Source organism: Bactrocera oleae, chromosome 6, assembly GCF_042242935.1.
Source record: "Bactrocera oleae isolate idBacOlea1 chromosome 6, idBacOlea1, whole genome shotgun sequence".
NCBI classification, from domain to species: domain Eukaryota; kingdom Metazoa; phylum Arthropoda; class Insecta; order Diptera; family Tephritidae; genus Bactrocera; species Bactrocera oleae.
In genome coordinates this window covers 38,334,823-38,361,488 of record NC_091540.1, presented here as the reverse complement: position 1 = coordinate 38,361,488, position 26,666 = coordinate 38,334,823, and the positions used below count along the sequence as shown (strand labels likewise).

Below are 26,666 nucleotides of genomic sequence, written 5' to 3'. Positions count from 1 at the left end.
AAGCTGGCTTCAAGACGTCATTTGCAAGCAAGACAATTTCACTATCGTGCAGTCGTCTTTGTGTTCAAAGCTTTACTTTCATTTTGAAAATAAAAAATTATGAAAATGGTGTGTGGTGATTAGCAATGATTGACAGTGAAGTAGGTATTTAGCGTTTTATGTTGCTTTTAATTGTCCAAAATAGACAAGCAGCATCAAAGGACAACCGAATAAAATCGTACTTCGACTAGGAATGGAACAAGGAGAGAAATATAACACTCAAATTTTTTCTGATATATTTTTTGCCTCGCTAATCTACTGCTCTTAATAAAATATTTATTCCGTTTTATTTCTTTATTGTGTTTCACTTCCTTTCTTCTACCTTTCTACTTGTATTATCGTTTGCCGTTGCCCATGATAAATTTGTACAATGTACATGCATACAAGTATATACGAAAATAATTGCTGGTAGTAAATAGTATTGTAGATACTTACGCCAAATGCACTAAACCGTTTCCGTCGTGGGTGCGGGTCTTGTTTGTTGAGGAAAACCTCCGATTTCGGTCTGGGCGGCTTTTTCGGGCGCATAATAACGCGCGTCTCCTCTCGAATGTCATCGTCCAGCAATTTGCTATCGGATGATACGGACAATTGCCGTTGGACGCGATCATGGTGGTCGGTGCTGTCAGTGCTACGCCAGTCTGTAAAGAGAAATAAAAAAACACGGGATAAAGAGATTACTAAGGAAAAACTTGTAACTTGAAAAAATAAGTAATTCAGAAGCAACACAATTGCTGTCACAAGCAACTGTAAAGAATTCTTGGACAATGGGAGCGAAGTTCCCCAACTGTCGGTGTACAAAAATGCAAAGTTAAATAGATAAAAATATATGGTGTTGTTGAGTTTAAAATCGTTTTAAAGATACAAAAGCAGAATTAACATTAGACAATATATCCACACATATACATGGAGTATTTACATATGTAAATTAATATACATATGTATTTTTCAAGCTTTCAAAGGCTCGAACATATTAAAAAACAAGAAAAACGTTAACTTTATTAACAGATGCATAAAAGGGAATCAAAAAATCTTTATCTTGATCTTGATCGCTCAGTTTGCATGACAGCTATATGCTATATGTATATACAGACAGACGGACATGTCTAAATCGACTCAACTGATCACTTATATATGTATATACTTCAAAAGGTCTCCGACATTTTCTTTTGAGTGTTACAAACATTGTGGCAAGCACAATGTAACATGACTAGGGTATACAAAAATATATTTAATAAGTGAAAATAATTATGAAACAAATTAAAAATAAAAGATTTTTGTATACTATGCATATTTAAAATATTTAATGGTTAAAATAAACTTTTGTATAAAGCTTTTAATTACGCCCGTAAGCTTTTTACAGGAAATTGTAAACCCACCCAGATTTGTCAGTGTTTGTAAAAATATTTCCTCAATTTGTGAAAATAATGCTAAATGAAACGCATAGAGGAATTAAAAAATGTGGGCAATTTTTAGCGTAGAATTACCAATCACTTTTTATCTACATATATGATGTGTGCATTATTAACATAGAATACATAAAATATTTACGATATTCAGCAAACAGAAGTTGTTTACATTTCTCTTTTTTCTTGCAGCACGCACAACGGCAAACATTTCTAGAAAAAATTATTTTTCTTTAAAATAATATAGATAAATAAATATGTGCAATAAAAAAAGTTCCATTCTAGAACAGAATTTCCATTACAGGTATTAACCTTAATATTTACATGATTTTAACAATTAATATAAATAGCTCAGCAAAGGCGAAAGCACAGAACTCAAAAAACCGGCATGCTTAGCCGAATGCACATGCATACTTGTACAAATTTAGATATTGGCAAAACAGTATCCCATGGCTAATTGCATTTCAAAGATTGCACAATTTTTGGTTCAATTAATATAAAAAATATTTTTAACTTTAAACGAAAAAGATATGAGGAACAAATACAAGGGGCAATGTACTTATGTATTTAGATATCATTGTAATTGAAGAATTTTCTTTGTATATTGTTCAATCTTCATATTTAACATGTGATTGGATATTCAATAATTCACACAAAAACTCATTTTCTGAACAAAAATATGTTTGAAGTTAGTTTTCTTGTATGTATTTTAAAAGTTCGAAAACTTAAGAAGTCTTTTGAGGATTATCTTATTTCTCTTGCTCCTCAACATCACTAGTTGGTTCACTAGATATCATAATATTTTTGTGAAGCTAAAATTTCAAGAGAATATATTCAATTGTATCCGAGTATCACCTCATTCAAAATATTCTGAAAACAATGTTTCGGGAAAAACATGTTTAAAGTAAAGAATGCGTTTTTCGACGAATGAAGAAGCTATTACAGCCGTAGACGGGTATTTTGCAGAGCTTCCGGAAAGTCATTATAGGGATGGCATAAAATTATTGGAGGATCATTGGAATAAGTGTATTGAAGTTAAGGGAGATCAGATTGAATCAAAAATATATTTCGTACTTAAAACAGTATTTTTTTATTTCGAGCGCAGAAACTTTTCAACCAACCGGTACATACTATATGCAAAAAACTCGATTCTTTTTTTAATTCACACCCCCCAATTCTGTTAAAAATAACCATATTATTATACTTCGAAATTTTAAAGAATAATATTCATATACAATAAATTTAAATCCAAGTGTTTCATGGATGCCCTAAAGTGTGCTACTTTTCGACTTGTGGTTTTCAAGAGGAAATAAAACGCATATAATTTAATTTTATAGCCAAGAGTTTAGCTTTAAATTATAAAAATTGCTATTATGTTTTTAAAATGAGTTTCTTTCAATAAATTGATTGCTTCGTTGGCTGTATGCCATGTATCGCTGTCTTGTTGGAACCAAAGATCGTCAAAGTCATCAATCATAGCTTTTATTTTTAATCCCAAATACCAGCTTAAAAATTAAAAAAAGAAAAACTTTATACTCAAGAATCTATTAAGAATTAAAAAAAATAAAATCTTTTAGAATTAACATTTTTGCGTTCATTCAAATCAAAAGAAAACAAGTAAGGAAGGCCTAAGTTCGGATGTAACCGAACATTTTATACTCTCGCAAAGTCAAATAGTAAACTCGTTTGAGATTTCTTTGTGGAGTGACTGATATTTTTGGTAGAAGGTCAACTATAGGCACTGGGGTCCACATATTTAGTACTAAGGGGCTTGAACAGTTTTGGTTCGATTTAGACAATTTTTGGCCGCAAGGTGGCATACTTTAATTGCATTATTCACGCAAAGTTTTACCCCGATATAATCATTGTTACCTGATTTGCATAGTGGAAAGTGAAAGAATCAGATGGAATTGAAAATGGTGTTACATGGGAAGTAAGCGTGGTTGTAGTCCCATTTTCGCACTATGACATAGAAACATGAAAAGAACGTTACGCACCGAATTTGGTTGAAATCGGTTGAGCAGATCTCAAGATATGGGTTTTCACCTAAAAGTGGGCTGTGCCACGCCCACTGACTAATTTTGAACGCGGTTCCTATAAAGCCAATTTATACCATCTCAGAGATAAAATTTAATGTCTCTGGCGTGTTTAGTGCTTGATTTATCGCGCTTTTAGTAGTTTTTAACAGTACCGTTATATGGGCGGAGTTGCTACCCGATTTCAACTATTTTCACACCGTCAATAGAAGTGCTAAAAACATTTGCTTCTAGTGAATTTTGTTATTATAGCATTAGCGGTTTAGAAGATATGCACATTAAACCTATTAGAGGCGGGACCACGCCCACTTTAAAAAAAAGTTTTAACTGCAGATGCCCCTCCCTAATGTGATCCTGTGTATCAAATAACAGTCTTGTATCTTATTGCGGAGCTTAGTTATGGCAAGTTATTTGTTTTTGATTAATGTCGTTTTGTGGGCGTGGCAGTGGTCCGATTACGCCCATCTGCAATACCAACGGTCTCACGGTACCAAGAAACATGTCTACCAAGTTTCATAAAGATATCTCAATTTTTACTCAAGTTAGAGCTTGCACGGACGGACGGACGGACGGACAGACAGTCACCCGGATTTCAACTCGTCTCTTCATCCTGATCATTTATATACATATAACCCTATATCTAACTCGATTAGTTTTAGGTGATACAAACAACCGTTAGGTGAACAAAACTATTATACTCTGTAGCAACAGGTTGCGAGAGTATAAAAAATATTTTCAATTTTTAATCCTTAACATCTTGGATTAAAAAATGAAAATCTTTATTAACGTAAAAAAATGTCTTGTGAAAATCGGGATCGGTGACCACCTCGTTTTAGTTCCAGTTACAGTCTTCTTCGAAAAGCTGCTCTAAAGCAGCAATACCGTCATTGGTGCGCAGATTAACTCAGAAAAAAGTATAGCCTACTTGTAATTGAAGACTAAACGTCTAAAAAAACACACCCGTTATTAAGGGAATCTTTTAGTATTAATGCGAAAGTGAAAATTTAATGCACATATGTTTGTATATTGTGAAAATCGCGAACATCTCATGTAAAATTGACTTTAATTGCCCTTAATTGCAGTAAACCACCACTGGTTAATAAAAAGTCACATTGAGTATGCAATGCATTTTAAATTCACCTCAATGTACTACGCTGAAAGGAATATTACGTCACCCACTTTTCAGCCTGCAGAATGTTGTGGTATCCTGCCACATTTTAAGCACAAGCGCACCAAATTACGAGGCTCGAAGCAATTGCGGTTGCGGAAAAATGGCGAACTATGCGTTTCCGTTTAAGTGAGAAGTGGAGGAGACGGCTGCTGCAAGTGGTGAAAATTATATTTTTCCAGTGTCCGGAAGTACAATGGTCGATAGCACTCGGTGCGAAGTGCCGCGTGCTTGACTTATTTTTCATTCAAGTAAACCAAGTAGTGAACTGCTGGCTTGATACAGTAATTGATATAAATACATGGTAGTTACATTTTCACTATGAACAAAATATTTGGTTAAAAACTACACAGTTGAGTTCACGCAGATTTTTATTTCACGCTTTATTCTTTGAATTCGAAATTGCCAGTGGCGTGCGCTTGTGTCATTTACCCATGCATATAACCTTAACAAGCGCGGCTCAACACATATGACTGTATGCATATAAGTGTGTGCGAGCACACCTAATTGTATCTCTGCATGTTTACCGTAACGAAGGGTGGCAGCGCCAAAAGGATGTCAGCGAAAGTAGCCAAGCAAATGTTGTGACGCCACAACGACAACCTTTTATTTCCACCATTTATACAGCAAATAAAAAGGTTACGGCTGCAAAAAAGCAACAAACACACACAAGCAGCAACGACGACCCGGCTGGGAAATGATGAATTGGAGCACAGCTGTGTAAAAGTTGGTCTAGGACATTACAAAGATCCGTGTCGTATACATAAGGACATCAATGTAAATACACTTGAATATCTGCGAGTGTTCATATATGTATATTCACAAATGTACAAAAATATATACGTTTGATTAAAGCAACTAGAATGCCACACCTAGCGTACACACCTTTCAGTTGCAAGATAAGTTCACACGAGACGATACACAGCGCGCCTAAAGGTATGCAGTATGGAATTTGAAACTGAATCGTCGCAAATGAATTTACATGTACAGAAGTATAGATATACATATGTACATATATTGACAATATGTAACAAAATATGTTTATACCCTCATATTTATTACGAGGTTTGTTTAAAAAGTATCGCGAATTTTGTATTTCTTAAGAAAGTGTTTATTTATTCATGAATATCTATTTTGTCCCCTTCAAAGTAATCACCACTGGATATAATGCACTTATACCAGCGTTTTCTTCCAATCCTCAAAGCACTTAAAAGGTAATTTTTTGTGATCTTGCTAATCTCCTTTTTCGATGCAGTTTGTTTCTCCACAATCGTAGCATAGCGTCGTACTTTCATGGGCCTCCTCAATTTTGGGAACAAAAAAAAAAGTCACAAAAGGCCAGGTCTGGGGAATACGTTGGCTGCAGCGCCATTAATGTGTTGTTTTTGGTTAAAAATGAGGTTTGTTCAAAAACTATAGCGAATTTTCGCGGGCTACGTGTATTCGCAGGCTATGTGTATCTTCACCGATATCTACTTACCCAATAGCGTAATTGCATTATATCTAGGGGTGATTACTTTGAAATGGACAAAATAGATATTCATGAATAAGTAATAACTTTTTTAAGAAATACAAAACTAGCGGTACTTTTTGAACAAAAAAAAAGACGGTACAGTTATGTATGAACATGATTAACCTGGGCAAGTTAGTTTATTTAATATATTCAAAAACAAGCCAAATCGACAACTTCGGCTGTACCGATGATATAATACCCTTCACAGGTGCATTTCATATAGCATAAAATGGTATAAAAAGACCTTTATCTTGATTTTGATCGGTCAGTTTGTATGGTAGCTATAAGCTATAGTAGCCAGATCTTGACAATTTGTTTGAAGATTTTACCGTTATCGTGGGCAATAGTCTATGCTAAATTTCGTGAATATATCTTGACAAAAAAAGTTTTCCATACAAGTACTCGGTTTTGATCGATCAGTTTGTATATATATACTATAGTGATCCGATCCGAAAAAATTGTTCGGAGATTGTATCGTGGTCTAAATCCACTCAGCTCATGACGCTGAAAATTTATATATACTTGTATGTTCTGTAGGATCCTCTTTTCTTTATATATCCTATTCAGCGTATAAAATATGTCGATGTAATTAAATAAATTAATTATTATCCTACAAAGTTCCCGTCATCAGGTTTTGAGTGTGTGCACACAATTATATACATTACGCACACTGTTTCATGGAAATTGCAGCGACTGCTGCTGCTACTGGGTAACCCAGTAACCTGGAGAACTTCGCAGAGGCACGAAAATCGTCGCACAGTGTTACAAGCTGATCACAAACAACGAATTCCAACTCGTATATATGTACGTACATATGTATTTATGTTTGCAACACGGTGCACGGTGAGCGCTAAATAGAGGTGCATTGCATCAAACAACAGTCACGGGCGTAGCAGCATACACTTATGTATATAGTATCTACGTTTGTATAGTTTGAGCAGTTGGGGCGCCGGATGCGGCTGCATAGCGACCAGCCAACGCCCGCGTCCGGGTATATTTTGCAAATAAGTATCCATTCCAAACTGCCACCTCCCATGATGCACGAGATTAACTCAGTTCATTGCCGACAGAGAATGTGAATTTACCCCTTCTTTTATTACCTCGCATTTCACCCTCCTTTTTTGACTGTGCTAATTACTTTTTAAATAATGTGCTTTCATTCACATACTGAGTTGATTGCTCAAATAAATTCCGAGCATTAGTTCTTGGTGTTGAAAACCAAAATAAATTCCGTAGAGGTTTTTATATTTTTACAGACGAAGCAAGCGAATAAATATATAATGTGTCTAATGTATATATATATATATATATAATATATAGCTTTATATGTACAGTAAGACTTTTGCATGGCATGCGCTGCGGTCTTCGTAAGCTGCTTGCTTGTGGGCCACTTTGTGAAACTTTCGGTTCTTGGTTAGTTGTTTTTTTGTTCGCATGTATTGGTGACCGCACTTGGGTAAACAAGACATCTTATGCATTCTCAAGCTGAACTTGCGCATACATACCAACATACAAGTATAGTAAGTATAAGGTGCCTTTAGCTATTTGATTTTGTACATTTTTTTGTTTAACTAATTAAAAGTCCGGTGATAGCCTCTGCAGCTACACTGCACTTATTATAGATCTTAGCTTATCCACCGAACATGCAAATTTTGTTTTTTGTTGTAGAAGCAGAAAGCACTCTCTAAATAGTGTTAAAGAATTCTGCCGAGTTGACAGTCTTTGCATGATTAAAAATCTGGGTTCGTTCAGGTTATGTAGACACAACTGCTGTTAAAACTTCCAAACGTTTAAAATTTTGGTTCACAGGTTTCGACAACAGTAAAATCTGTAATAGTAACTACTGTTGGACTTACCAAAAGCTCACAACATCACTTAATTCACAAAAATCAAAACTGTTTAACCAATGCCGCAAGGATAAAATAACATTGATCGTTAACTAGAATCCAAAGTAAAACAAACGGTATAAAAAATTATATTAATAATTTTTATTATAAACTGCGTCAAGATGAAAGCATATCACATCTTAAGCTCAAGGTGCCTACTCACGTACCCGTTATCTATACACCCGAATTGCTGTTGAGTTGGTATTGACTCAGTTAATATTACCAAGCTTTTCCACTTTATAAACATTAATGTTTTGTAACATAAATACTTATCGCTTTGACTTCCTCACCGGGTGCTTCATGCAATAACAAAATCACTATTGTCGAAACAAAGTTTCTTGAGCGGTAGCATGGAAAGTTTAACAGGCTAACGGTGAATGGAATAGCAAATAAGCACACTATTTGTTTAAACTTTTGGAATTAGTTTGTGCCGAAAAAAAATTGAAAAAAGTTGTAAATAGGGGAAACAACTTGAGGAAGCAAGAGTAAATGGTAAACATTTTGTTTAGTTTAGCGCCAAATGTTCTTTAGATATATGCGAGTTGAAGGTTCGCGGGTGCATTTTTGCATCTACATACAATATATTAATAAAAATATATGTATAGTATATATTAGCGCCGGTAAATTTTTTTTCTTCTGTAAAATCGCATATGTTTTTCGCATATTCTACGGATCAAGCGAAGTTTAGCTTTCAGCTTAATACACAGTTGTATTTTGATATTGTAGTAATTATTTTATACTGTTTTTCCTTCGCCTGTAAACTATACACTTTGCATATGTACAAACACATAATAATTAAATTTGGTACTCATTTAATCTCTAAAAAAGACATTTTTTTTTGTTTAAATAAAATTGATTTATCGTGTACTTTTGGACGAATATTTGTAGCTTGCAATTTTTGCTGTTGCTAAATACAAACTTCACATGCAAACTATGGAATCTGATTTGCTGTAGTTGCAAATTTTACTAAATGCACATACTCGTAAAAAGCAATTCTAGAAATGACAACGAAAAATTGCTAGAATGATAAATAAATTGCAAACAATCATAAATCAGTGTCACACTTTGCAGAAGCAGCTGAGCTTAAAGTTTTTGCCACTTTTGACAAAAAAACGGTTAAATAAATAAAATAACAAGTGTGGAAACATTACAGATGTTTCTTGATGAGAGAGCAATGACACCCATAGTGACTATTACATTAAATATGTACATGCATATTTTTGTATTTACCTTTGTGTTTGAGTAGAATCGCTACAAAATAAATATAAATACATGTACGTTGACTATATTGTATTTTTGTCGCCTACAACAAGGTCTGTATTCGAGCGCAGTACTAGACTAGTTTAATTTCCAGTTCAACTAAGGACAAAACTTGCTCTATTCACAGGCATTGGGATACCGTAAAAAGGGTCGGCATCAATTCGCTATAACCTTACTATGCTCTTTGGTAGAATTCAAGGGTGTATGAAAATAGCTCATTGAAGTGGTGCAATGAACTTCCTATCAAATCTTTATTTGAGTTTGTTCGATTCGCCAGTATGAAAAGAAATTATCTACTTTCTTAAAAATACTGTCGGTTTTCCACTATCTCTAGTCTATTTAACTTACTCCGCGCTCATGTTTTGTGTTGAAATCTCTAATATTATATAAAGAGAAATAAAGGCATTAATCTCATTTGTAATAGAGTGGATTATTTATAGTCTTTGTGAAACTAGTACAAAACCAGTCTTGTCCACAGATATCTTTAGACTTGGTGAAACTTTTCATAGTGAGACGTAGCGTACAGAAATGTTAGTGCATGGAATATAAAAATTAAATATTTATCAGTAGCAATTTTAGCAAAGCAGAGAATAACAAAACAAATAATAAAATATGGTATATGCTCAACAAAAAATAAAACGAAAATAAACAATAATGATATGCTGGATAGTTCATATACATATATATCTATACAGTATATGCGCACAAATATAAGCACTAAATGGAAGTGGAAAGGACTATATCCTTCGAATTTCCGTTGAAGCGCGAAAGAGTTTCATTCAACACGTATTGAAGTAGAATTAAATTGGTTGAGGCATATACGATAAATGCTGCAGTAACTTCCTACTTCTATCCACATACACCAATACTACGAGGATTTAACGTCAATTCGCTTATGGCCGTAACGTTATCAAGTAGACATAATACTTGTAGCTACTGGAGTCGCTGTGGAGACAAGCACCAAGAACGCAGCGCCAATGGCCACTGGATAAGTTGTGAAGGAGATAATTTGAAAATATCTATTGCTTAAGGAGTGAAAAGGCCCTGAGATGTGATACTTTGCCATAACGTACCACTTAAATTGTTTATTGTATGCTTTTGGCTAGTTAATATTGTGCGTCGTAAAGGAAGAACTGGAAGAGAACGATGAAAAAATATGCTGGTGAAATGTAATAAGGCGAATAGTAAATAAAAATGATATACAAATAAATAAAAACCGTTTAAATAGAAATAATAAAATACACAAGTGCCAGCCAATTACGGCCAGCAGCGCTAAAGGCTGCATTTTCACCAAAGAGTAATATATTTCCATTTTATTTCATTTATTTTGTGTGCAAATGCAACCAAGTGGGTGTGTGTGTCTGTAGGTGTGGATAGCTATTTTGGCGCATACAACGCGTTTTCTGCCATCAAATGGTTTACTGTCGACGAGTAGTCGCATATTTGGGCCAAAGCGCTGAAATGTGCGCAATGAATAAAATATTAAATTCAAATAAGATAGGAGGAGCAGTGCAAAAATTAAAGCGAAGAGTGCTGCATCCTCATGGAAGCATTAAAAAGGAAACAAAAAATATATGCGATTTATTGCACTGTTGTAAGCAAATACATAAGTACATAAAAGTAACTGCATAAATTGTATTGTATGTGCGCACACAACTCGCATTGCTGTTATTGTTAGGCAGTAAATATGGGAAACGAACCAAATCGGAAAGCTATAATAAAGCAAATGCTTTCATATTATTTATATATTTTTGCGAATAATGCAAATTGAATGATATTTTATGCTGTTTAAATTGATAATTCAGTTAGAACGGAGAGTAGCAATTAGGATCACAAAATAATTGAATTAAGCAACCACAATTTAATGAATTAGATGGAATATATATATAAGTATATATCTAATAGAAAACAAAATAATATTGCAATGAAAAATGAAAAATCTGGGGACATCAAAAGAAATTTGAAGCATAAAAGAAATTAAACTTTAAGCTACATTATATAAGAAAACACAAAAATATATAATATAAATTAATTAAATTAAGCCTTTTCTGTTACGTTAGTTTGATATACTTTCTCTCTTAAATGAACTTATTAGCAAAATGTTAACAAGAAAGAACTAAAACAAGAAGAAACGGTAACTTCGGCTGCATCGAAGCTACAAGTATAAAAGGGTATACAACTATCTTCCTATCTATCCACATTTCGTGAAGATATCTTGTAAAATAAGAAAGTTTTCCATACGAGAACTCGATTTCAAACGTTCAGTTTGTATGACAGCTATATGCTATAGTAAACCGATCTGAACAATTTGATCAGAGATTGTAGCGTTGTATTAGACAATAGTCTATGAAAAATTTCGTGAAGATATCATGCCATGATAAGAAAAGACTTTTCCATAGAAGGGCTTGATTGTGATCATGAATGTGAAAAATGTCAAATTGATAACGGACATAGCTAAATCGACTCAGCTCGTTACCCTGATAATTTATATATGTAAATTATTATAGATAAACCCTAACGGGGTTTTTTTCTCCTGCATTTCTAACTGAATATTTTCGAAAAATACATACTTTCTGAAACACACTATCAACAGTTAAATTCTTTTTGATTATAATTTTAAAAATGTTTCTTATAAATTTCTACTGCATGTACTTAGAACTAGTTCTCTAAACGTTCTCTGGTTCATATCTAATTTGTGTGTTTGCTGGCAGCGACCGATAAATTTAAAAAACGCTTCCACCACGATATTACAGCATTTGAGCAGCGTTATCCAAAAAACGGTCGGCCAGTGTTATCAATCCTTTCATCAAATTATCATTCCATTTTTTGTATTGATATTTTTTTCATAAACAAAAATGCAAGACTGTGATATTTATTAAAATAGATATTATTGTACAAATTATAATTTTTATCATTAAGTTATAGTCTGGATCAAAGAAATTGTATACAAATTTGCGTAAAAAATTAAATCAAGTGTAAAAAAGTGTGTGTTAACGAAGGCCTATGTTGAATCTGTTATAAGTGAAACAAGAGCTTACGAGTGGTATAACCTTTTCCAAGATGACCTTGAAGACTTTGAAGATGACGAGCGGCCCGGACGATCTAGTACATCAACAACAGAATGTTTTGGGTTTGAAACGCGCGGCAGCAAAACTTGTTTCAAAATTGCTGAATTTTGAACAAACACAGCGGCTTACGAATATGACACTGAAACTAAGGCTAAATCGTCTCAGTGGAAGCATCCTGGCCCGCTAAGACCGAAAATGGTGCACCTGCTTACACTTCGTTGTTTGCTCGTGAATTCTTGGTCACTGTAACGAAGCCCCAGTCGCCATATTCACCAAAAATAAAGAGATCTTTAAAGAGCCGTCGTTTTACAAGCATGGGTGTCATTAAAACCGCATCGCTGGAGGAACTAAAGGCTATCCCAAAAATCGAGTTTGAGAAGTGTTTCGGAAAAGCGCTGGCATAAGTGCATAATATCGAATGGAATATATTTTGAAGGCGACAATATTAATGTAGACAAATGAATTAATACTTTTTTTTTATTAAATGAAAAATTCCATTATTTTTTGAACACACCTCTTAGAAGTAAAAGTGAACAATCTAGACTAGATATTTGTGTGTACCATAAATATATTTTTTTTAACCGTAATCGAGCAATAGAGATAACAACAGCAGTAGCTTAGAACACAGTTATATTTATACACTTTAGCAAATAACTTTAAGCTAAATTGTAAAAACATGTTTGACCATTTCACATTAGCAACGGAAATGAATTTTAAATGTTCAGTCCTGCCTCGCAAAGAACTCGCACTCCTCCTATTCACTCTTAGCGGGAAGCGAATAAATAAACTTTCAGGGCAAATAAAAATACAGTATGCACACAAACAAAGAGAGAAAGAAACGGGGCGAAGAAAGCCTAACAAATAAAATGTAAAATAGAATAAAAGTAAAATGAATTGGAAACGGCATTGTAGACAAAAACATATCCGGCGAAATGGCGGAACTGTGGCACGAATTCAACGATGCCCCGTTGGCGCATAAAGACAAATGTGATGTGTGTGCATTTATCCTTGTCTATACAGCGACGTCAGTAAATAGTTGTTTGTAGTTGGAAAATTGCTGCAGCAACATTGTTGTGCGAATTTCGCTAAAGAAAAAAGTCAAACTCTCACAACCGCATAAAGCTCACGGAGCACTAGCTTTTGAACCCGGCAGTTGGCATAACGGCTTAAACTGGTAAGCATGAGCAATAGCTATAAAAGCAACAACGAAGAATTCAATTGAGTTTTACTCTTAAAGAATGGCTTTAAGCGTATACAATAGACCTCTATTTACTATAACAAAAATGATAAAGTTGTGAGCTATTTTTGCAAACATAAGGAGATTTAAAGGACACACCTAGAGAGAAATGAAAAAAAGTATTATTTTATATTGGGTTATACCTTCAAAAGTAGCATACTAAAATTTTAAATAGATATTTCAAAAATATTTTGAGTTACAGCCTTCTAAAATCTTGCCGCTGAGTTCAATTGGCTCTATCATTTTATCTTTAAACGCCTCTGTGTCGAAACAGCATTTTTTAAATTTGCTGCAGTGATTGCTCGAAGACAAATGATTCGATGACTATCAAATTTTTTCTACAAGTTCTGTATATAGTTACCCATAAGCCGCCACTTTTCAATTTTTGCGGAGGTCAATTTACGGATGGCCGGAAAAACTGGACGTTTTGATTTTCTTCTTCCAACAATATCCGAATAATCGGTTGTATGGGATATATATGATATAGTCGCCCGATTTCGACAAATGATCAATAGAATATAAGCTGACGAAGAAATTTTTATAAAATTTGCTGGCTCGAAACTGGTTTTAGACCGATAGTCTCTTAGGCAAAATTGTTCAGAATGAACCGTAGAATATTTCACGAATACGCGACTTTTCCCTTTTTTTGGCTCCCTGCAAATCAACCTAATGTGTATATTATGATGAATAGTATGTTATTATTATTGTCTGCTTCAAAATAATGCCCCCAAATGTTTACTATAGGTACCTCTTCAATCTTCAAGAAGGGTTTAATAGATTAAATAGTTTTTATACAAGCCACATACGAAATATAATATATTGTATATCCAAAAGGGTCATTTGGCCAATTCCAAAAATTTTTGTCAAAAATTCAAAGTATGATTATTGCAGTATAATACTTCAAATGAACCATGAATCTCACACTATCATCGATATATTTATGCAGTGTAAACAAAACAAACTCTCAAAATCTCTCTGAAATATCTGACATATTAACGGATATATGAGGTATAAAATATACCTGAAGAACGCTGGTCGTTATAATCTCAAATTCTGTTGTGACGTGTGACAAGAGCCTTGTTTTTTGCTAAGTTTTATTTCGATACCTTTCTTGATGCCTGAGCTATCTACTGTGAGTATACATGAGTGTTCACGTTTTATGGTAAGTTAGCGCAGTATAAGAGAAACGCCGAGTTTTTCAACTTGAGAAACCCAGCATGCCTTTCCCTACTGTGACCCACATGTATATTTGCAATTCCATCCTCCCCAGAGTCCTAAAGTACACGTACACCAATTCTCATTAATAAACCTCAAGTTATGGATTCCAGTGGCAGATGGTCGAACTTGCAGAAATCCGGAAATGAATTCAGCTTGTCCTCCGGATCATTGTGATACATACATAGGAATTTTTTGGAGTCTATATCTATGTATATCGATTAGTTTAAGGCCTTAAAAATATACGTTAAGGGAACAGAACTATTATATTCTGTGCAACACGTAACGAAAGTACTAAAATGTTGCAAGACAGACTAAACGTTGTAAACATACATAAATACACGCAACAAATATTACGAGTTCCGTAACACATTGCAAAAATATGAGTATGTAAGTGAATAAAGAAAAACCTGTTTGCTTCGAAAAAAATCAACAGATTTGTATGACAAAGTTTTATTAAATTTTTCATCTTTTGAATATTGTTTCCATAAATTATACGAACTTTTTTATTAAAGCTGTAAACAAATAAATGCATGTAATATGTTCCACATATAAAAAGGATTTCAACTATCTCTGTTAACATTGGCAAATAAATGTTCATATGTGTATATGTATGTGTGTAGTTGTGTCTATGCTAAAGGAGCTTTCGGCAGTTATGCTTTGTGTCCTCATATTATTTAACTTATTATGCATGCAAGAAAATATAAAAGTAAGAAAATGTGTCCTTTTACGACTTTTTGCAACATTGTCTTTGTATGTGAATGTGTGTTTTATTATTATTTGTTGTCGGGATTAGGCGTAATGTTTGCGAGTTCCCTTGTCCTTTTTTAATAACCTCACATTTCTTTTTGTACTCGTGTATTCGGCAAATATAAGCTGTGGGTATATTTGTAGGGACTTATAGACAGGCGTTACGCTCTGAAGAAATAGAAAACTTTTCGCCAGGAAACTTGATTCGAAACTATTTTGTTAATTAACTAGGCAAAATTCTTCGAACTTGTACGCGAAACGGATTTAGTTGTATTGCAAAAAATAGCTTTTTTTGATTCACAGAAAAAACGTTTTCAAAATCGAAAAAACCACAAAGCAAAAATGCTTCGACGACCGGCCAACGGTTTGCACCCAACGGAAAATGTTTAGCTGGTTCATTCTAGCCACGTTGTTTCATAAAAAGTTTCAAGTCGAATTAATGTTCCTTACTAAAAAAAAATATCTTTCATTTTGATTTTGATCGCTCAGTTTGTCTGGCAGCTACATATATACTATGGTGATCCGACATCGGCGATTTCGGTATATAAGCATCTTCTTTTTTCAAATCCTGAGAGACTAGTTCGACATGGGTAAATCGACTCAGCTCGTCGCGTTGATCATTTATATATAGATTTTATAGGGTACAAACTTCGTGGCAAACTTAATATACGCTGATCAGAGTTAAAAACGTAAAGTTTCGAGTTTCGTTTTCCTATAAGTAATAAATTTGATTAAGAACAGCTGGCTTGAGTATACCAGTTCTAAAAAAAAAAAGTCAAATATGTTTGAGAGAAAAAACTTCAGTTATAAGTTTCAATGGAAGGCGATTTTAGGTGGGTTAAAATTTAGGGTTTTGTTAGGGACTTTTTCCTTGCAAAAATAAACTTTGTAACTCCCGGCTCGTTTATCAAGGCAATTAAGACCCTTACTGTTAAAATCCCGTAGATCAAATTCTGAACTAAATGAACCTTTCTGTCACATACATCAAGACTTTAGATCTCGTTCAAAATTAAAAAGTCTATAATGATTTCTCTTAAAAGTTATGATAGCTCTAGAAATTTGTATTTTTGTAGCGGAGAAATCTTGTCACCTAAAAACTCTGTTGCCTTTCATGACTCGGATAATCGTTGGGTTATTATATGGTATGTTAGATCCACTAAGAAGTTTAACAAAACCTTTAAATGTTTTCAAAAATATAAAATTATACATATTTAAATGTTATTTAAATAAATAAATACTGCTGCAGAGTAGCTACAAAATTTTCTAATAATAACCATGCGACAACAACAAAATACTCATATTTGTATTATTTATTTCATGAAATGGAATCCATATACATATGTATGTATCCATGTACATGTGCATAAATAAATCGGGAGCATTCATATTATGTTTAATATAAAAATCTTTTGCAGAATAGCATATGTACAGAGACGCAAAGCGTAATTGCTTATTATACTAATAAATATAACCGACAATGTATGCAAATGGCCGAGTTTGCGCTTTGTGAGTAAAACTTTTGTTTGACGGCAAAATTTGGGTTTTTCGAAATTTTTAGGTTATGGAGGAAAGGATATGTAGAGCAGTGCAAACGAAGGAAGGATGCTGGCCAGTGTAGTATGTGGATAAAATATAGGGCATATAGAAAAGTGAGATGTGAGTTTGTGCAGATGGGCAGACGATATTCGGGTCATTACTTTGACACATTTTTTGTCTGAATAATTGCAACTCTAAATGCTCCGAATGAAAAATTGGTTGATAGCAACCCAAATTATGACTCATAAATGTGGGTACCATTTCATTTTCTGTTTATTCTGGTTGTTATGTGATTCTCGGTAAAATTCATTAAAGCAGCTAGATTTAGTTCCCTATAATGGACTAACATACTTTTTAGTATGTACGAAATGTTATGTAGAAAAGCGTAACACAGTGTTAAGCAGCTGAATATTTTCCATTCAAGGTCTTTCTGCCCACTCTCTTGTAGCCTAATATTAGTGTTTAATACAGAGGTATTCCATTGAATGAAATTAAAACGAATGTGCAAAATAGCTGCAGCTTAAGAAAAGGTTAATATACATACTAGCCAAGCTGAAATGTTCCCATGGCATCTTTCTATGTCTTGGCATTAGCTTAACCTTCATGGATTAATGAAACAATATTCTCTCTACATAAAACGTAGAATGTTTTCGCATCTGACGAAAGTAATCGCTTGAAATTTACCAACAATGAAGTGAGACGAGACGACATCTAGCTATAGCCAAGAAATTTACCGTTCATGAAGAGAAAGCGATTCAGTCAACTCAGCTGATCTTAACGCGTATAAGTGAAGTCTATCAGTGGCGAAAATCTTATTTGCAGATTAATTCGGTGTGCCAGTCGCGCCAATATGTTGTTAATAAATTTGTCATGCCTCTAATTCAGGGATATTGAAGTGGACGACCTTTGGTTCCAACACGACGGCGTCCCAATTGCTGCAAAAATTGGGCGTCACGGCTGGAATTTAATCGAGCCAGCCGCAGCTACTCGAAATCAATTTTAAAACATAACTCTTATCTTTATAAAAAAAGCTTAATTCTTGTCCATCACATTGCATTATTTGCATTTAATTTCTTATTGAAAAATATACGTCCCCTTTTTTGTATATCAGTTGTGCTAAATGTTGTTGCAACTAATTTACAAAACGCATTATTTGTATATATTTAATTTTTCTACTGCTTGAAAGTAAAGAATTTAAATTTGTCACATAATTTAATAATAAAATTTATATGTATGTGTATATGTAACTGCTTTAGTATATATATGGAAATATGTATATATGTGTGTAGTGTTTCTGTGTTACCTTTATCTTGTATTGCAGTTTCTTGGGCTAAAAAGAAAAAGAAAACGCAAATGAATAACGAAACTTTGCAAAAAAAAAAATATATTAATTGAAATAAAGTTTTGGACATAAAATAAAATAAATAAGCATTAAACGCAGAAAAAGTAGAAATAGTAGCGAAATATTAAATTAAAAGGATAGTTACAAAATAATATCACCTAAAGGGCTTGATTGAAAACATTTTGTGGCAAACATACTTCGCACTCTTAAAAAAATTTTTGCAGAATATCAAATAAGTCACCTGAGAGCAAACAGGAAAATCGTGTAAACGAAGTAGAGCTAAAAAGTGATGCAGCACTGCAGAAAACTGCAATGATTGAAGTTCGTTAATTAGACTCATCAACGCGGAAGAACGACTTTGTAAAAGTACAGAATACGCAGTAATGGAGTAAAAAGGCAAACGCAGCAAGAAGAGCCTAAGAAGAGCAAGATGTATTAACCGACATACATAAAAGCAGAACTACTTAGTTTTAGTTGAAATGGGAGTGTATGCGCGATTCTAATTACGTCAGAATGTAAAAGGACTTTGCTGTGAGCGAAATTCAGCACTCCAACAAGTCTTAAGCAATTCAAACTACTCGTACAAGCCACGACTTGATTTAAGCGCCGCAAAGCAAACAAACTTGCTGGCAGAAATTATTTTGCGCTCTCTGCTGAAGCTTAGCTGAGTACTGTACTGTGGGACTTTTGCGTAGAATTTGTATAAATTTTTTTTTTAATGAAAAATTATACTTCTTAGATTTTAGTCCATAATTAATATATTATTTATAGTTATCAGACATTAAAAGTAAATTTTAATTAAACTATTTTTAAAGTTAGATTTCTTAAGCTATTAAAGTAATGGATAAGCCATAAATGTTTTATGTTTATAAATCGGTAGCATTCCAGTTGGAGATGCAAAGCTTAAAAAACTACAGTTGTAAAACTTCTTTCGAGTGAGAAAGCTCCACTGTGCGATATTCTTATAGTACTGTACAGTTGTGAAATCAGCAAATATGCGTAATAGGGGCACTTTCATTTCCGTTTTACATTACAACAGCAACCCACGTTTGCGTAGGAAATGCATTATTTTCGCACTGTTGATTAGAACTGTTGTAGCGCAAAATTTGGGTTATCGGGTCGCCGTTTAGTAAAGAAATTAGGCAGTTAGAAAAACTATGAAAATGTAATGCGATTTTTGTCTAAATTCTAGCTGTTATCATGCTTCAATTAAGCTGTATGAATTAATAATGTGCTGGACATAATGACTTTTATAGAAATGTCTAGTCTAGAGGCATGCATTTCAACAAATTTTTCAATTGTTGGAAAAAGAAGCAATTAAAATCTTTACTATCTATTTTTTTATTAGTTATATATTAACATTAAAAGAATATAGAAAAATATTTAAAAAAAAAACTGAATAATTTCCTCGGAGATTGCATTATTGTAGTGGATAATAATCCATACCTAGTTTCGTGAAAATATCTTGTCACATAAAAAGGTTTTTCATACAAGCACTTTATTCCGATCGTTCCTATTGATACCTCAAAAACTGAGGTACTAGTTCGTATATATAAAGACAGAAAGAAAACGGACATGGCTAAATCGATTCAGCTCATCACGCTGAATTCACGCGTGTTCATTGAATATATCATTCATAGGTATATGTACATACTTTGTAGGGGCTCCGATGTTTTTTTTGGGTGTTAAAAATTTCGTGGCAAACTTAATATACCCTGTTCAGGGTATAAGCATTATAAATATAGAATGTCACAATGCCTGGATCTACGGAAAAATTGGGAAAAAAAGTTTATTCACAATATATCGACTGCCAAAAATAAAAATTTGTGTATCACTTTTTTTTACGGTTTTTAATTTTTTTAAAAATATAACCTAAAAAATCGTGGGCATTGTTTTGTAAAAGACCGAAAATAATTTTAACAACAATCTTCTTGTAGACATACTTATGACTAGTTAAACTTTGAAAATATAAAATTATTATTTTTTATTTCAAGACCTACTTTTGACCATTCGCTTCTGTCTTCTCTTAATTTAGTAACTACCACTTCGAAGGTTGTTGGTTTAATTCCCAAAATATGTCGTATTATGGAAAAATTCTCCTGTAAAACCCGTATTTCAAAACCACGCGGCTTAGAAATTGTAAAATACTCATTTCTCGGCACTTATATGTACATACTTGAAAACGGAAATAATTTGACTTTAAGTGATATCAGTGTTGCATATTACACCTTAAGTATCAATTTCAAGCTTAGTGAAGGATGTAAAGACGTGTCTAACACTTTACCGTGCCGACACTACAAGCACCACTCATATTTTCCGATCGTTTACCTTTGAAGCGCAATTATATAGCACAATTTCGCCGATTTATTATACCATAAGTCAATTGTATTGTATATCCTATGTCAATACGAATATCCTGATACCGCTATTGCTGTTATTAACACTTGTGTGAGTCTGTTTAGGTGCAGCGCTTCGTTGTGCTTGTGGCTGGCGACGTTATTGTCATTGTTATTGTCTTTACGGTTTGCTTTCTTTATCTCTATTTCTCTTCATCGACGAGTCTACTTGGATGGAGCTGAGATGACAAACTCTTGTACGAGGATAACACATTTTAGTATTCATCATTGTAATGCGAATCATCTCACAAAAGAATATTGGTTTGACGTAACGATGTTGAATAACAATGAAAATGAAATTTCAAATTCAATACAAATAAAATGTGGCAAAATGTAATTTCGTCGAAGTCAATGCCGATTGCGGTAACGTGAAGAAACTATACGTATGAAAAACAGTAAACGATAAGAGGCGAAACATAATAACACTTGGGTTAATCTCAAAGCTTACAGTCAAAGAATTTTAAGATGTAGCCAAAAGTAAAAAAGCAAAAAATCCAATAGGATAAGAACTAAGTACGGTTCTTTACAATGAGACTTAGTAGAAATACAAGTCTGTTAAGACATGCTTAAGGATGTGCTTTAAATTTAAGAAGCTTAGAAGATTTTACTTTTACGGTGAAGGATACTTTTAGACTGTGAAGGATGGTAGTAAAAAAAGCTTTCTGGGTCTTCTAGTGCAGTTAGTGGATATATGACGTATAGTAGTCAAATTCGCTATTTTTCCGGCATATTTTTCAAACCAATTTTTTGTTGCTTTGAAAGATTGAGTTATAGTAGTGATGTAATTTCTACTTTTTCGTAGAAGGGAATGGAAGGTGGTCGCAGTCTGAAATTTAACTTTTTATATAAAAATAATTATTTTTTGCTCCAAGTATATTATCGAAAAAGTGAAAATATGTATTCGAATGCGACAATACAAAAGATTAGAAAGGACCGCAAAATGACGCGTACGACGTGTAGACCATAATCTAGCTAAATATCATTCATTTTCAGTTTTAAACACAATTTTTTTTTTTTGAATATCACATATTTTGACAAACAACGGTTTAAAGTCAGATGGAAAGTCGGAAACCACTTCATTACGTCCAAATTTAGCTGGAAAGTCGGGAACCACTCGGTATATTCTGGCCAGGTGAGGTCGGGACTGATTGTATTCACTTTTGACGGAATTTTATAAATATAACTCACAAGCTGGCCGACGTATTCGGTATAAAGTCTACAAGAATAACGAAAATCATTATATATATGTATGTGGTATATGGAAGCTGCGGCGATTCATGAACCGATAAAATGTATTCTATATATTAACCGATAAATACGGTAAAAAGCCAATTGGCGTCTAAGGATAATAGTGACCTGATTTCATCCATTTTTGGTATCATGACACACATTTATCACAATAAGATACTCCCGGAGATTCGATAGTGTACTTCACATATTGATATATATCTGGTATAGGGCCAACTGGAAGTTCGTAAATTTTTATATTAGGTATATGAAGGCTAGGGGTATAGCATTGACCTGATTTTATCCGCTTTTTGACACAAAGCTGCAATGTTATCAGGAAAAGACTCTGGCTAAATTTCAATAATATATTTTACATGTTTGGTTCCTGGGGACATCAAAACTTCTATTTGTGAAAATTTGAATTTTATCCTGATATAATAATTAGTGCGTGAGTTTTATTATGTAAAATAAAATACCCAAATGAAATTCAAACTGGTGATATACTGACTTCGCCAACAGTACGACATAAAGATATGAATATAATATTTCGCACCAAATTCGCTTCGTTTGAATTTTTGTTGTTCGTCAAAGCTGGACAGGCAGCTGAAAATGTGAGAGTGTTCCTGTACTGTAGTAACCAATTCTGCGCAACTTTGGTTTCGTCGAATCGCTCCGGAAATTTTATTGTCAAAAATGCATCACACCCTGGAAGGTGAATTCTTAAAAATATTGAGTGGAAAAAAATGTGGAAATTGTTTAGTCCGACCGTCATTTAAGCACTGTTTCGATCACACAGGAGCTAAACATAATACGAAAAAAGAAGCTCAATGGTTGGGTGCCACACAAATTAACATATATATATTCGCAAACCAATCGATCCATTTCTGAAGTAGATGGTTACTGATGGTTATAACAACTCTAAGCTAAAACGGTCGTCATCGAATCTCGGAGAGCCGGCGCAAATGATGGCCAAGTCAAGATTGACAGTCAGGAAGGGTTTGTGTGTGTTTGTTGGGTTTGACAGGCAATCATCTACTATGAGATCCTATCCTACGGCCAAACTTTTTATTCGCTTCTGGGCAGTGCAGTCAACTATGGGACCGTCTGAAGGAAGTAATCAAATCAGCCCAAAAGCGGTCACCTTTGGCCCATAGGAGAGGAATTTGGTTCCATCAGCACAACGCTAGATAAGGACTCGCCAAAAGCACAGGAAGCATTATTTAGACGTTATTCTCCCAATTTTATGCTAATAGGGACGAGGGTGCTTATGAGAATGGCATTATAAAATGACCTTCAAAGTTCCAACAAGCTATCAATAAAGTATGAACGAACTTGATTTATGTCAACATTTTATTATAAACAAATATTTTACGTAGCAGTGTAGTTATTCTTTGGGTTTTATTATACTTAAAAATATTTAATGACTGTTAAACACATTTCGACGTGAATCCCAACCCAAAATTGCTTCTTTTAGTCATGTACTTACGAAATCTCGAACCAATTATTTGAACTTAATTTGAAATTCAGTTTAAGTATTACAAATATTTAAGAAAACCAAACGTCAATCTGTATTTAATTTTTTTATTTGTTCGATTACTTAAGCACCGAAGCCCAGTAATAAGCAAATTAAGAAGATGAAGAAATGTGGAAAACATCAGAGACACACACATACACGCAAAGAGGCGACTAAACGAATTGCGAATACTTAACACAATAAATCAAGTGGCCTCTGATGGCCGCCCTCAAACGCACACAGTTACAGCTAACTCTGTGTATATGTGTGTATGTAGGTCGGTCGATTGGCTATGAGATCGAAAAAGTAAGGCGGCAAGGGTCTTGGCAGCGGCATAGTGTCACTGCTCCCTGCTTTTTTATTGCCAATTCTAACGATGATGGCACAGCGGCACATCATTTGTGCACTCATTCGTACAGTCGCATTTAGTCATTCCTGTCGCAGCTATCAGCACTTCAAGCTAGAGTGTGCGAGTATCCTTGAACTGTACCAGTATATGTAGGGGGAGCGAAGCATAAGTAAGTAAATTCCTATACAACATTGGACAAAGTAGAGCTCACGCACACCAAATACCCAACACGCTTCATTCGCATTAATCGAGCTGAAACTAATTGGACGGAATCGCATTTAATTATAACATAATGAGAAAATGATGGAAGGACAATAACAAAGATAAAATAACAAAACGAAAGATGAAAAGTAAAGTTTTGGCGGGGAATTGATGCGAGAGCGGAGTGATGGTCTACGAAATACGAACTGTTTACGATGATGGAAGTGCGTATCAAAAAAAAAAAAAACAAATAAAATTGGTGATTTGTGATAAAATGTTGAATGATTGGAGCGGAATTAAGCTGACGAACAATTAATTACTTCAGGAATGGTTTCCGACGGTACAGAGAAAGACATTATAAAACAAGAAGAAATGTTATCTTTGGTTGCACCGAAGCTATAATACCCTTCACAAATACAAAAGATTTCAAGAAGTTGATTTTTTGTAGGGCCACCAACGTTTCCTTCTGGGTGTTACAAGCTTCGTGGGAAACTTAATATAGGTACCTTGTTCAGATTATAACAAAAACTAATTTTTTATAAATAAAAATAATATTTTATAAACGTACGTATTGTACGAATAGTACCTTGACTTCTTGAATATGAAATGTATCTCGAGCGTTATTCTCTGGGTCAGAAGGATCTTGCAGCCGCGAAAGAGGTAGCATTAACTTTTAACATTTTGTTAAGTCGAATGAGGACAACAGAGCTTCGATCGGTTTCCGCACAGTCAGAGAGCTCACCTCTCTAAAGGAGACGCTATTCCAGAGCAGTATGGAAATGTGTGTAGGCCACCAAAAAAAGTAGGAAAGAAAATAGCATTTCTTCTTATAATTCTGAGTTCACTTTTCAACTTCTTTTATAGGTTCTGCAATTTTTATCTCTTACTCACATAGATTGAAATGAACAACTCCATAAATCTCCTGCATTTAAGAAAGACGCCAATAGAATAGCGTAAAACGCTGATATCGTTTTTTTAGCCACATAATATCACATAGCAATTATTAAACATTTCTACTTTATTAAAAGTATTCACTTCATTTCACTAAAGGATGACTTCCGTTTTCTTATAAGTAAATAATTTTGTTTTTATTTCGCATCCAACTTATAGGAAAATATAATAGCACCTTTTGCATAAGCTCGTAATCAAAAGCCGTGCTTAGAAGAGTAACTGCGGCAACAAAGGCAAGGAAGACGACATTTCGCCGCAACACCTTTGTCATTCAGTGAGACGGAGTTCCGGCGAAGCCACTGCCATAGCTAAAGCCGTTTGCCAGCCAGGCAGCCAAACTAAGCTAAACTAATGTGACGGCAAAAGTTTTACACTTTTATGTGGCTTTTAAAGTCACGAGCGAGTATGCAACGCTTGCAGCTAAGTTTGCTCATAACTCATTCATTTCACTCCCACATTCATTCAATTGAAAAATTTTCATATGCGGTTGATGAACTCCGATTATTCTTTTAAATCGGTTCCTTAGCTTTCTGCGTAGGAGTTATTGTATTTGGCGCCATTTTTCTTGCTGACGCCGTAACCGCAAGGCTGCCACGAAGCGATGCGGTTAGAGTCATTAGGGAGTTGGAGAAGAAAGGATTTAATTTGATGATATTGTATAGTTGAAGAAATCTGTTTCAACTTATTTCTTAAAGTTTACCTATTTTAGTTAATGTCAGATCTTATTGAGAACTTTTTATTAAATTTCTAAAATAGTAAAATTACTGAAACGACAGTTCTTTTCATGTTAAGTTTTGGTGTAAATTCAATATAATATCCAAGTCTGATCAGTTTTTAGCTAGTTGATTTAACAGTAGAGTAGATCCTGAATCGTTTCAAGCATATAGAAAGCGATGGGTGAAATTCATATAAAATCCAATTAGCGAGAATTAAATATGAGTTTATCATGTCAAATCTTCTTCTGAGCTTTTGGAAAGTATTCACATAGGTCAAACTGAGTTACTAAATGTGAATAAGCGTTTCTGTAAAGTCTAATAAATTATAAATATGTATATTTTCAGATTTTTGTATCTTGTATAGAACTACTTCTGACATAACATTTCTAAGCCACATTTCATTATTATTTTCATACTAGGTGTCTTGCTATCTGCAGTGTTGCGAGTTCTTTCAGCATATAAAAGTCATTACGAAAAAATGAAATGTGAAAAAAAATCTCTTACATTTTATATTTGCGCGTTATATTTTCTGAATTTAATTAAATTTCTCTTCCGGGTCCTAAATTTTATGCGTAAAAGACAGAAAGATATTCTATTACCAGTTAGTTTTAGTCCTGTTAAATTAGCGCAAAGGGAATCTCACATTTATTCCTTCGCAACATGGAGACTTCAATTAGATAAAATGTTGCTAAAGTAAACTTTAAACAAAGTGACGTGATGCTTTTAATTAGCGGAAACGCTCACACGTCACAACAAATAGCTTTTCGCCACATCGGCGGGTGAGTTTGAGTTGAGTTAACAAAACATTTACAGGCGAAATGTACATACAAAGGGCCTAAAATATGTTAAGCAAAAAC

The 26,666-nt window shown here is 33.9% G+C and overlaps 1 protein-coding gene across 4 annotated transcripts in view; it reads right to left on the bottom strand.

Annotated features, from left to right (window-relative positions):
* Eip63E (cyclin dependent kinase Eip63E) overlaps window positions 1-26,666 on the bottom strand; it is a 298,278-nt gene that overhangs the window by 48,245 nt on the left and 223,367 nt on the right. For 3 of the 4 annotated variants that reach the window (XM_070112122.1, XM_036364859.2, XM_036364845.2), the window contains 2 exons: window positions 18,418-18,444; window positions 475-680 (listed from right to left, as the gene is read on the bottom strand). In XM_070112122.1, the coding sequence (XP_069968223.1) occupies window positions 475-680; window positions 18,418-18,444 (233 nt within the window). The remainder of the gene's footprint in view (window positions 1-474; window positions 681-18,417; window positions 18,445-26,666) is intronic. The other variant, XM_036364837.2, reaches the window with a different exon arrangement.